The following is a 12,486-nucleotide window of genomic DNA, read 5'->3' on the forward strand; positions in this document are numbered from 1 at the left end:
CCTGGTGTTGTAAAGCATTGCACTAACCGCAATCTACCAAACCACCCCAAAACAAACATACGTTATGTACCCTTTGTATATTTTATGAATAATGTATATTTTTGAATTAAACTATGTTACAGAGAAAATTAGCTTACAGTACAGGACACTGACTCCACCTATCCTGACTCCGTGGGAAAGTGCACAGAGAGTCATTAAATTCATTACAAAATTGATCAAAAGTACATTAGGTAAGTAAGTTCAATTTGGTCCATAAAAAAAAACAGAACACTCTTCCTACTGTACAGTGGCTCTGGTGAGATACAGTGAAGACATTATATATATATATATATTGATCGGACCCCTTCATAAGAACACATGACAGAATCAATTTTAAAAATAGCCTACAGTTAAATGAAGATTGACTTGACAGGAATATAATTAGTTACAATTTGCCATTGGGCTTTAAGAAATTAACAGTTTACATCTGGTTAACATATTACATTAAAAACGAACAAAAAATTGTGAAGTTTAACAAAGTAGTTTCATGTGAATATATAAAAATAAACCAGTGGATCCTTGCCTGAACCTATTTCTGGGTAACAACAGTAGGTTATTCTCACTACTTCTTGTAAATATAGATGTGGTAAGATGCACTTTCCCGTAATTGCATCTAATTTTGTGTGAGGAGAGTAGTGACGAGATAAAAAAAGCTATTTGTAGTGTTTTATTAGTTGGTTTGAAGCATTTATAGCATAGTTTCATTTTGCGTTGCACCTTTAAAATTTCAAGCATTTTTTAGCTGCTGAGGTACCTTTGAATAAATCTATCAACATCGTGATATGTGGGACAAATTGATGGCAATGTGAGGAGAATAAATGGGCTTAGTTTAAAAGGGTACTTGATGGTTGTCTTGGACTTGATGGGCTGAAGGGTCTATTTCCATGCTGTACAACTCTATGACACTATGGAAATTGAATTGGTTCATAGCAAGCTTCCACATACAACAATGCCATAAAAAAAAACAGAGAATCTGTTTTCATACATTGACTCAGGAAATAACATTGCCCATGGTACCAGGGATAACATGCCCTGCATGTCTTCACAGTAATGAACAAGGATTTTGTTTACATCTGACTGAGAATGCTTTGGGTCTCATCTCCAAAATAAAATCTGGGATTGACAGCCTCATCTCCAAAAAAAAGAGATCTGGAATTTGGGATTTGGTGCAAGGGGGAACCTAGAAGGAGATAAAGTGATGGGGGGGGGGGGGGGGAGGTGGGGGTGGCAAACAAGAGCCACAGAAAGTAGTAAGGTGTGTCTGATGAAGATTTTGATTGATACGAGAAAGGTTAATGCCATGTTCATGGGGAAGGGATCTGTTGGGAGAGGGGTGCTGAAGGGCAAAAGATGGAAGTGGGATTTAACATGCAGTGAACGCCTAATCTAATGGCACCTCCCAAGGCAACTAGGTCTAATTTCCTCCCCAGTGACCCAAAAGGACTAGGGGTAATTTGATGTGCAGCTGACGTGGAAAGTGATATTGACACTGAGACGTACTTAGTTGCATTTCTAGAGTGACTCAAAACTATCTAAACTGAGACATAATTTCATTTCATTCCATGGGAAGTACACTTCCAATGGTTTAACAATAAAATATAAACAGCACTAGACAAGCCAAAGATTTTATATGTTAAGTTCTGGAATTCTTTCCATCCACCTCTTCTTCTTTTAAGATGTTTCTTAAATCTTTGGAATGAACTAGTCACCCTGATCTTGATGGGTATTCGCCAATTTTGTTTGATAGCTTTCTCCTGAAGCAAACCGACCCTGAAGGTTCTATATAAATGTGCACTGTTGTTATCCTTAAATCTTAGTCTTCCTTGCTCATTGACACTGTAGTGGCAACAAAGGTCAACAAGAAAATCTCAACAGGACTTGATATAATCTTCAAGCCTGTGGCATTTCCGACATTGGCTCATAAGCTAAATGAGCTGCAAAGCCTTGTCATGAACTATTTTGGGCATCAATTCCATCCAGGGCAAGGCTCACTTTACAGTTGGATGAGTTCCCTCGCAACTCTGCTTGTAACACGGTGCAAGGAGCACACATGCCTCCGTGACCTGGTTTATGATGGAAGGCAACAGCTTCACACAGTCGCCTCCCCTTCACACGGCAGCTGTGCCAGCAGTTAGCTGGGTCATAACTGTCTTCATCAAAAATCATGAGCAAAATTAAAACTAGTCATGAGAACATTTCATCTTCCATATTTTGCTGCGTTTTACATTGGAACTCATTGCAAGTGGAGTGAATTTAAAGAATTAAACTACCAAAAAGCTTGTTTGAAGCCACAAGCTGATGTAATGTATTTCAAGGAACTGACACACACAGAGTGCACACACGTACCTAAACACATAAACACAACTACACATCTATGCACCAATAGCTGCAGATACATATACACTGCATACTAGTCTACAGACACAGACACATAGGTGGGTAAACTGATGTGCAAAGCACAGGCACACCAATGAAGTGTGCACATAAAGATATAAAGATTAGCCTGATTTGTCACATGTACATCAAAACATCCAACGAAATGTGTCATTTGTGTCAAATCAAATCAGGGAAAATATGCTGCGGCAGTTCACAAGTGTCACATCCAGTGGCAACATAGCATGTTCACAACTTACTCACCCTAACGCTAACTGTACATCTTTGAAATAGGGAAGGAAACTGGAGACCCTGGAGGAAACCCATGGATTCATGGGGAGAACATGCAAACTCCTTACAGACAGAGGTGCGAATTGAACCCCGATTACTAATTGTTGGCACTGTAAAGCAACTGTGTTAACTACTAAGCTACATGCCACTGTATGAATAATACAAAACTGTTAGACACAAGATACATGAGTACACACACACATGCACTCATACAGTACAATAAGACTCAAACACACCCAGAGGCATAAGCAACACACTCAAAACGCCTGGATGAACTCAGCAGGTCAGGCAGCAGCTATGGAAATGAATAAACAGTTGACGTTTCGGGTCAGGGCCCTTTCTCAGAACTGGGAAGAAGAGAGAAGACACCAGAATAAAAAAGGTGGGTGGGGGGAGGGGAAGGAGGCTAGCTGGAAGGTGATGGGTGAAGCCAGGTGGATGGGAAAGGTCAAGGGCTGGAGAGGAAGGAATCTGTTAGAAGAGGAGAGTGGACCAGAGGAGAAAGGTCCAGAGGTAAAAGGTCAGAGTGGGGAATAGAGGAAGGAGGAGGTGGGGGAGAAATTTGTTTACTGGAAGGAGAAATCGATATTCATGCCATCAAGCTGGAGGGTACCCAGACAGAATATAAGGTGTTGCTCCTCCACCCTGAGGGCGGCCTCATCTTGGCACAAGAGAGGCCATGGACCGACATCTCATTACTGTCGGTTACTGTCTCGACATCATTCCTGTCCTCAGCAATGAAGTTACTGTCATCCTGTGAGTCTGTGACCAGATGTGCAGTTCTTTTAGAAAAATTACCCCTTGGATATAGCCATGAGTTGGACAGGAGGAGCTGGGTGGTGGTCAGGGGGTTCTCAGGGCTTGGTGGTCCCCAGGAAGATCAACATTCAAGATTGTGTAATATCATTTCCTGTACACAAGTGTAAGGAGAACAAAATAATCACTACTCCAGATCTGATGCAGCACAAAAAACACAAAAGATAAAGAACAATCATAATAATAATAAAACAGTCAATTAATATAAATGCATACTGATGATACTACATTGATTGGCCTAATTTCGAACAATAACGAGGTGTCCTACAGGGAAGAAGTCATCTCTCTGACACAGTGGTGTCAAGAAAACAACCTCTCCCTCAATGTCGCAAAAACAAAGAAGATGTTTATGGACTACAGGAGGAATGGAGACGGGCTAACCCTACTGACATCAATGGATCTGCGGTTGAGAGGGTGAACAGCTTCAAGTTCCTTGGCATCCACATCACCGAGGATCTCACGTGGTCTGTACACACCAGCTGTGTGGTGAAAAAGATAAAACAGTGTCTCTTTCACCTCAGACGGTTGAGTAAGTTTGGTATGGGCCCCAAAATCCTAAGAACTTTCTACAGGGGCACAATTGAGAGCATCCTGACTACCTGCATCACTGCCTGGTATGGGGACCGTACCTCCCTTAATCGCAGGACTCTGCAGAGAGTGGTGTGGACAGCCCAGCACATCTGTAGTTGTGAACTTCCCATGATTCAGGACATTCACAAAGACAGGTGCGAAAAAAGGGCCCGTAGAATCATTGGGGACCCGTGTCACCTAAGCCACAATCTATTCCAGCTGCTACCTTCCGAGAAACAGTACCTCAGCATAAAAGCCAGGACCAACAGGCTCCAGGACAACTTTTTCCACCAGGCCATCAGACTGATTAACTCACGCTGATTTGAGTGTATTTCTGTTACGTTGAGTGTTCTATTTATTATTAAGTATTATAAATTACTATGATTGCCCATTGCACATTTAGATGGAGACATAATGTAAAGATTTTTACTCCTCATGTATGTGAAGCATGTAAGAAATAAAGTCAATTCAATTCAATTCTTATATACATAGATTGATTTTATGTCCATAGACTGGCACTAGGCATAGGAGTGTCTGTACATAAGGTGACTGACAGGAAATAATAAAGTAGTGGTAAGGAGGGTTAATGGGAGGAGTTGTTCATCAGTCTTACTGCTTGAGGAAAGTATCTGTTTTTGAGTCTGTTGTTCCTGGTGTGGATGCCACCGTACGTAGCCCCCTCCCTGATGGAACATAGAAGGGGGCAGGGAGAGGAAAGGAAAGGAAAGAGTAAACAGAGTATGGGCAAAGAGAGGGAGAGGTAGGGGACAAGAATGAGAGAATGCTAGAATCAGATTCAGACTTATTGCTCTCTTAGATTATGTGAAATGTTTTGTTTTTCAGCAGCAGTACAGTGCAAAGACATTAAATTACCATAAATTATAAAATAAATGAATAGTACAAGGAAAGAAGTAATGAGTTCATGGGTTCAATGTCCATTCAGAAATCTGATGGCAAACAGGAAGAAGCTGTTCCTGAATTGCTGAATGTGTGTCTTCAGACTCCTGTACCTCCTCCCTGATGGTAGTTTAGAGAAAAAGGGAAGAAGAGACAATGAGAAAGAGGAGAGAGAATATGAGAGAGGGTAGAAGTACAGACAGAGAGAAAGAAATGAGCAGATGAAAGAGAACGAGAAAGAAGGTATGAAAACCTCCCAGAGTTCTAAAGCTAAATCTGAGTGGAGCAGTCATCATTGCAATGTGGGAAATGTGGCAGCCAATTTGCGCTCAGCAAGGTTCCACAAAGCAATGTGATAATCTGCCATTAAGTGTTGATTAGAGAGAATAACTTGCCATGAAAACAGGAAGCACTCTTTGTGGCAGTGCTGTGGTATCTTCAGCATCACCTGAGAGAGCAGGCAGGACCTCAATGCAAAGGCATGACTGTGAACCACAGGACTGAGGAAAATCATCGAGCAAATAAGGTGACAAAGTCGGGCAGCCAGTGAGGCCTTCTTAGCCAAATTTGGTGGGATTTTTAGCAGCCTACCATGAAAAGTAAAATGCAGAAAATGAGAAACTTCAGGAATCAGCTGCTGACTTCTACAGGCAGCGAGTAAAAGAACTCCAGTCCAAAGCACATGGAAAAAAAAATTCAAAAAGGCACTTACTTCAAATCTTTATATACAAAGGGGAGAAAACGAACCAGATTAAAACTTAGTTGTGATGCAGCTTTGAAAATGTTCCTCATTTAGTTAATAAAGTGCCACTCAACTGAAACAAGTGACTTCTGCACTGAGCACATTCAGTGGTTTGATTGGTCTACTGTGCAGAGTTTGGGCCTGAATGCTGTGTGCAGGCAGCCTGTTATCTCTCTCTGCACAGCCATTCTGGGGAAATTTAATTTGATGTTTAATCCCCAGTTCCAGCACTGATCCATTTCCTTGGGAGCAAAGGCAGACTTCAAGAATGGAGAATGGGATGTCCAGCAATATGCCTACAATACTTTCCAAAACTCAGTTTAAAAATACCCAAAGTTATGTTCTCAACATAATTTGTCAGTACAGTTGAGCTTTTGTTTCGAATATTACTTTTCCAGCAAAATTGACAAACAAATCATTCTAACACCTTTTATGGATGTGATATTTCAGTTTATTTGAAGAACTGTTGGAAGTGATACATAATTATTGGTTTCTTTACTTCATTTTATTTGACATGGAAGATTTAGAGGATTTTCTCATTTGTCTTTCCTCTTTACAATTAATATCTGAACTTCCAAAGAATTTTAAAGGTGATTGGAAAATACTGGCAGAGATTGAAATGCAGTAATTACCTGCAGTAATAATGCAATAATTGACCCAGTGGGGTCAAAAAGTGTCAGAAATAGGCAGCGGAATCTGCTAGTGTTAATTATTAACATTTCAGATGGCAAAACTTTGGCACAGTAAGACTCCACAGATATCATCACAACAGGTATGGTCTTGGGATAAGGGTTGGCCATTTAAGATTGAGATGATGAGGAATTACTTCTCTCTGGGTGCAGGGAATTCTCTAGCTCAGAGGATTGTAAAAACTGCATTATTAAGTATCTTCAAGACAGCAGCAGATGTATTCTTTGATGAGGGTGGAATCATGGGCTTGGGGAGGAAAATGGATGAATTCTAAGATCAAAATGGACAAGACCTTCTTGAATGGCAGCCTAGGCTCCAGGGCTGCCTGATCTTGCTCTGTTTTTTTTGGTCTTTTGTCCTTCCAAGCTGCTTTGAGAAGCATATTGTATATCTCAATCCTTAATATTACCAGGTACACTCCAGGAATATTATCATGTGCTATATATTCACACCAGGATTCTCAAGGTGTTGAAGGACAGGTGTTCAGTTTGTGAAACAAAACACCACTTTCTGTGCTAACAGACACAGAAAATAACATTGAACACAGTTTTTTTAATACTCATGTCATCAGGCAACCCTCTTAACCCTTCCATTGCTTCAGGTGGATGACCAGGTAAAACCTAGGCTTAAAATTTTGATCTGGAGTCTGAGAAGAGGGGACCAAGCTGGAAAGCTGTAGTGAGAGCTTTGTAGATCATACAGACAAAATGGCAGAAGGTTTGCAAGTGAGGATGGAGCATAAGGAGACACGCAAGCCAGAGGAACATGATCAGAGACACAGAAGAAATGCCGCAATGGAATCAGCTGACATGAAAATTGGAAGAAAAAGGGTGACATTTATAAAGCTCTTTCAGAACTACAGGATGTTCCAAAGGACTGCACAGCCAACAAATTAATTTTGGAGCTTGTACATTGCAGTCACAAAGCCAATTTGAACACATATACTCAAACAGCAACATGGCAATGATCAAATAATCTGTTGTCAGAAACAGCAATGAAGGGCATATATTGGCCTGGTCACCAGGGAGAACCTCATCAGCCATTTTACAAAATGTGTGATGGGATCTATTCACTGAAATGAAAGAGCAGAAGAAGTCCTCAGAATGGATGTCTGGGAGTGATGGCCTACATTTTGGCACTCAGCATAATCCAAAAAAAATGTAAAATTACAGGAAATGAAAATGAAAGAATGCAGAAACTGGAATATGAAATAACATCAGAACACCAGGCCAGGCAGCACCTGTTGGGAGAAAAACATTTAATGCTTCTGGCTCAAGGCTCATCGGCAGAATTGATAAGTGAGTTGAGTTTTCAGTAAGAGGGATGGTTGTGGGTGGATGGGTAGATGGGAAAATCTCTGGCAGGATGAACCCAGATGGGTTAATGACTGCTTTGTCTATGTAACGTGTCAATAATGGTGAGGTTGTGAGATGTGCCCAGTTGACCAGACAACATGAGTAGAATAAGGAAAATGGGGGCAAATTATAATTGGCAGAAATGGCCATTTCTGATAGAGATGCAAAGAAAAGAAGTTGCTTAAAGTTGGTGAATTAGATATTGGTGCTGGAAGGCTCCTATAAGATTCCATTATGCAACTTGTATTTCCCTCCATTCCCCTTTCAGCATTTCAAAGAGATCATTCCCTTTGCGGACCCTTTTCTCTGCTCTTCTGTTCTTACCAATCACTCCTCAGCTTAAAGCACTTTACAATGTAACTGAAAGAGATGCAACGTCCATCCTTTCACTGTAGGTCTTCCTGCCATCCAGGCACAAAACAGCTCTTGCTGGGAAGGAGTTAAAAAGGACATGCGCGGCCACTTTTTCACACAGAGGTGGTCAGTATATGGAACAAACTGTCAGAGGAGATAGCTGAGGGAGTTATAATCGCATAATTTGAGAAAAACTTAGGTAGCTACATGGGGGGCAATGCTTAGGGGGGATATGAAGTAAACACATGAAATTGGGACTAGCTGTGTGGGCATGTGGTCAACATTGACTCACTGAATCAAAGAGCCTCTATTGCTGAAGCAGTGGTCAACTTCCAAACTGGTGTATTGCACCACAATGTGGTCTCCTCTACACAGTTCTTGTGGTGAACTATGTGCCTGTCGGGACACGCCCCCTGCTGACTGCTCCTGTGGCTCCTCCCACAGGCCCCTGTTTAAAGGAGATCTGAGGCCTGACGCTCGGCCTCAGTCTCCAGGACATAGTATGATAGACACTCACTCCTGGTTCCTTCTTCCAGTCAATAAAAGCCGATATCTCGCCTTATGTCTCAGTGTGAGTTATTGATGGTGCATCAGTTCTCACTCCATTTCCACCCTATCTGTGGGTATCTAGACCTGTTAGAAGAAGGCCCAACACAAGCCCGAAGAACAAAGTCTTATCTTCCAGACTCAATGCTGAAGTCTTCAACTTTAAACAACTGGCTCTTTCTTTCTATCTATATCAGAAATGCCCATTTCTGGCTCAGTTTTCCTTATTCTGCGTATTAGTAATGCCTTGCCAATTACAACATACTACACAGATAAACCAGTTTCATGTGAGTGCTGCTGTATCCATTAGTCCATTTGGTGTTGCCCTATCTGAGATATTTCCTTTGTTCTATCCATTCCTCTCTCTACTGAAAATTGAATTGCTTTTTTTTTCTCTTTTCCGGTTCTGACAGGGTCCTGAACTGAAACATTAATGAGAAAGAGGAGAAAGGAGAGAGGGGAAACTCAACTGCTGCTGGTAATCAGAACAACAAGAACATTGGAAATGCCAAAAATCAGGCAGCATCTGTGTGGAGAAAAGCTGGGTTAATGTTAATGACTATTTAGCCGATGTCCCAAAGGCATCCCCGGCAATCTCTCACCTTCTTCAAGTGGAAGCAATGTGATGGCGATGCTTAGACGACCACTCCCGAGGCTGACCAGGTGTGGCTTGTCCGTCTGTACTCTCAGCCCCTTCCCTGTGTCAATCAGGTCGAGAGGTGTATTCTGGAAGTGAAAGGAAAAGGTCAACACATGTTTACCAAATAGTTAAGGATAATAGCAGCTGCAATAAGCCACCCACCCTCATACCATCCCCCTCCTATGCGTCACACCATCAATGGATCATCACAACTCCACTCAGCTCTATAGTGAGAAGCAGTAATGCAGTGCAGACACATTCCTCGCAGCATTGGTATATATATCTACACAAGATGCTGCTTCAAAGAGACAACATCCGTCATCAGAGATCCCCGCTATCTGGGCAATGCCAACCTCTCACTGCTACCATCAGGCAGGAGGTACAGAAGCTGATGCCCCACACTACCAGGTTCAGGAATAGCTATTCCCCTTCAACTATTCGGTCCTTGAACAAACTAGCACAGCCCTAATCACTATAGTGTAGCAACACTTTGATCACTTTGCACTAAAATGGACTTTTTCGTTGTGTCCTCTTGTACAAATTGTGTATGAATTATGTTAAATTTATGGGTTTTTTTTCTGAATACAACCTATCTGATGCTCTGCGCTGCGATGCTGCTGCAAGTTCTTCAGTGCATGTGTGAATACATGTACTGGAGCACATGACAATAAATTTGACTGACTTTGAAAAAATCCTTTCAATTTTTGTCTTGTACATATTGAACAACTGAACACCCTCAGTATTCTGATTCGGAGAATTCCAAAGACACACAACCCTCAAAATGAAGACATTTCACCTTATCCAAGTCCCGGATGGCAGATCCCTTGAGGCTCTCTGCCTGAAGGTCTCCTGCTGGGGAAACAGCATCCCACAAGAATCTGATGCATTTCAACAATTTCATTCTGCTAAACCACAAAAAATATGTTTTTTCCCCTGCTCAGTAACACAGACCTTTTAATAAACAATGGACACGAAATGTTTAAAGCAGTGAGCTCGCATATGGATAGGATGTTTGTCTTGGCTCGGTTGACTTAAAATTTGCACAGTGGGACAGCAAACATTACAACATTTTTCTGGATCTCAGATGTAACCCAGAATTATCAAAGCATGAACAACACGACATGTCATGGTATAATATCCTCCCCTCATCCTCCTCAATAACCCTACATACCAGCTGAATTCATTTTTTCTGCATAAGCTGTACTCTGTTGCCCAGCCTTCAGGAAAGACCCTCACTTGCTTCCTCTCCCAAGTACACACAGCAAACCTATATCACAACTCCATTTTCAACTTTAAGCATTCTGCTCAATGCTAAGTGGAATGGCTTGCCAAATTGCTTCAGAAGTAAATGTTGATGAACCTGTGGAATTCATTGCTACAGACAGCTGTGGAGGACAAGTCATTGGATATATTTAAAGAAGGGTTGATAGATACTTAATTAATAAGGGTGTCAAAGTTTATGAAGAGAAGGCAAGAGAATGGGGTTGAGATGGAAAGTAAATTAGCCATGATGAAATGGCAGACCGGACTCGATGGGCCAAATGGTTTAATTCTGTTCCTGTTACAGTATTGTCTCACTGTTACCTTCAGGATGGAGGTATAGAAATGTGAAGGCACACACTCAGTGATTCAGAAACAATTTCTTCCCCTCTGCTATTCAGTTTCTGAAGGGACATTGAACCCATGAACACTACCTCTCTACTTTTTATTTCAGTTTTTTTGCACTGCTTATTTTAACTTAACTATTTAAGACACACACACACACACACACTTAATGTAACTCAGTATTTTTCTCTCTATTTATCATGTATTGCATTGTACTGCTGCCGTAAAGTTAATAAATTTCACCACATGTGCCAATGATTTTAAACTGATTCTGATTCTGTCTTGTAGTCTTATGGACTAGACAAGTGCTGGACCTGTTTCTGGGTAAGATTCAGGCTAAGTTTCAATTACTACTAAGAATCTGAGAGATTTTCTTCCCCCTGCGCCACATCACCCCTTTATGGAGATCCCACATTTTGAGTGGGGAGGCCAGTGTAACATTGTGATCCACAGGACATCATCATTGCATATGCACATTCACTATTTCATAACAAATCTTTGCTTCTACCTTTGAAATATCCACTGGTTTATCTCCCATCTCCTCAGCACCACATATACATAAACACTCATTCGTGCCTTTATTAACCATCCCACCTCACACCCAGGCATTTCAGCTCCGCTCACATTGTCCCAATTCAACTCACTCATTACTCTGCCGCTGCTGACTGATTGGTTCCTACTCCTCGTCTCTACCCATTTGAGAATTCTTTTAGTTTACATGTATTCATAGACATTCCCGTCTCTGCCACCTCTTCCTTGCCTAAATTGCTATCTTTCTAAGACTCTCCATTCCTTATACATAGTTGGTCCATCCACAGTGGTGATTAAGAGCTGCCACTACTTCATTTCAACACTGGCATGTGACTACCAACTAAAGCTCCAGTAGAAGCAAGTCCAAACCAGAGTTTGATTTATTTTGGATTATGCCACCATCATTTAATGCTAACAGTCTTAAAGGCGAAAGACATTAACTCATTTGTATAGTGCCTTTCACAACCTAAGGACATTCCATGTACTTTACAGACAATATTCTGATACAGGATTCCACTGTAAGTGATAAATAGAATATGATTATGGCTTCAGCTGTATATGAATTATCCTGCATTCATTCAGATTGTCCAAGAGCAGGAGAGGGTCAATAACCTTAAATTCCTTGTCATTATCACGTAAGAGGATCTGACCTGGGACCAGCATATAAATGCTATCACAAAGAAGGCATGGTAGAGTCTCTACCTACTTTGAGGTTTGTCACTTATAACTTTGACAACCTTCTAAAGATGCAGAGTGGAGAGTATATTGACTGGTTGCATCATGGCCTGGTATGAAAACACCAATGCCCTTGAACAGAAAAGTCTAAAGAAAATGGTGGATATGGCCCAGTCTTTCACAGGTAAAGCTCTCCCCACAATTGAACACATTTACTTTTACAAGGATCTCTGCCACAAGAAATCAGCGTCCATCATCAAGGACCCTCATCATCCAGGCCATGCCCTCTTTTCGCCACTACCATCAGGCAGGAGGTACAGAAACCTGAGGTCCCACACCACCAGGTTCAGGAACAGTTACCA

The 12,486-nt window shown here is 41.4% G+C and overlaps 1 protein-coding gene and 1 long non-coding RNA gene across 17 annotated transcripts in view; one reads left to right on the forward strand and one right to left on the reverse strand.

The window, feature by feature from the left end:
- LOC132385128 (uncharacterized) overlaps positions 1-9,265 on the forward strand; it is a 36,247-nt gene extending 26,982 nt beyond the window's left edge. The window contains exon 3 of the long non-coding RNA XR_009509086.1: positions 9,087-9,265. This is a non-coding gene — a long non-coding RNA (uncharacterized LOC132385128). The remainder of the gene's footprint in view (positions 1-9,086) is intronic.
- The window catches only part of phldb1b (pleckstrin homology-like domain, family B, member 1b), a 394,940-nt gene that overhangs the window by 213,021 nt on the left and 169,433 nt on the right, over positions 1-12,486 (reverse strand). For all 16 annotated transcript variants that reach the window (XR_009509084.1, XR_009509085.1, XM_059956924.1 and 13 more), the window contains one exon: positions 9,276-9,399. Coding sequence is in view for 14 of the 16 variants with exons in the window: in XM_059956924.1 (XP_059812907.1) it covers positions 9,276-9,399 (124 nt within the window). In the remaining 2 variants the exon portion in view is untranslated. The remainder of the gene's footprint in view (positions 1-9,275; positions 9,400-12,486) is intronic.

The sequence above is a fragment of the Hypanus sabinus genome, chromosome X2, assembly GCF_030144855.1.
Source record: "Hypanus sabinus isolate sHypSab1 chromosome X2, sHypSab1.hap1, whole genome shotgun sequence".
Taxonomy (NCBI): Eukaryota; Metazoa; Chordata; class Chondrichthyes; order Myliobatiformes; family Dasyatidae; genus Hypanus; species Hypanus sabinus.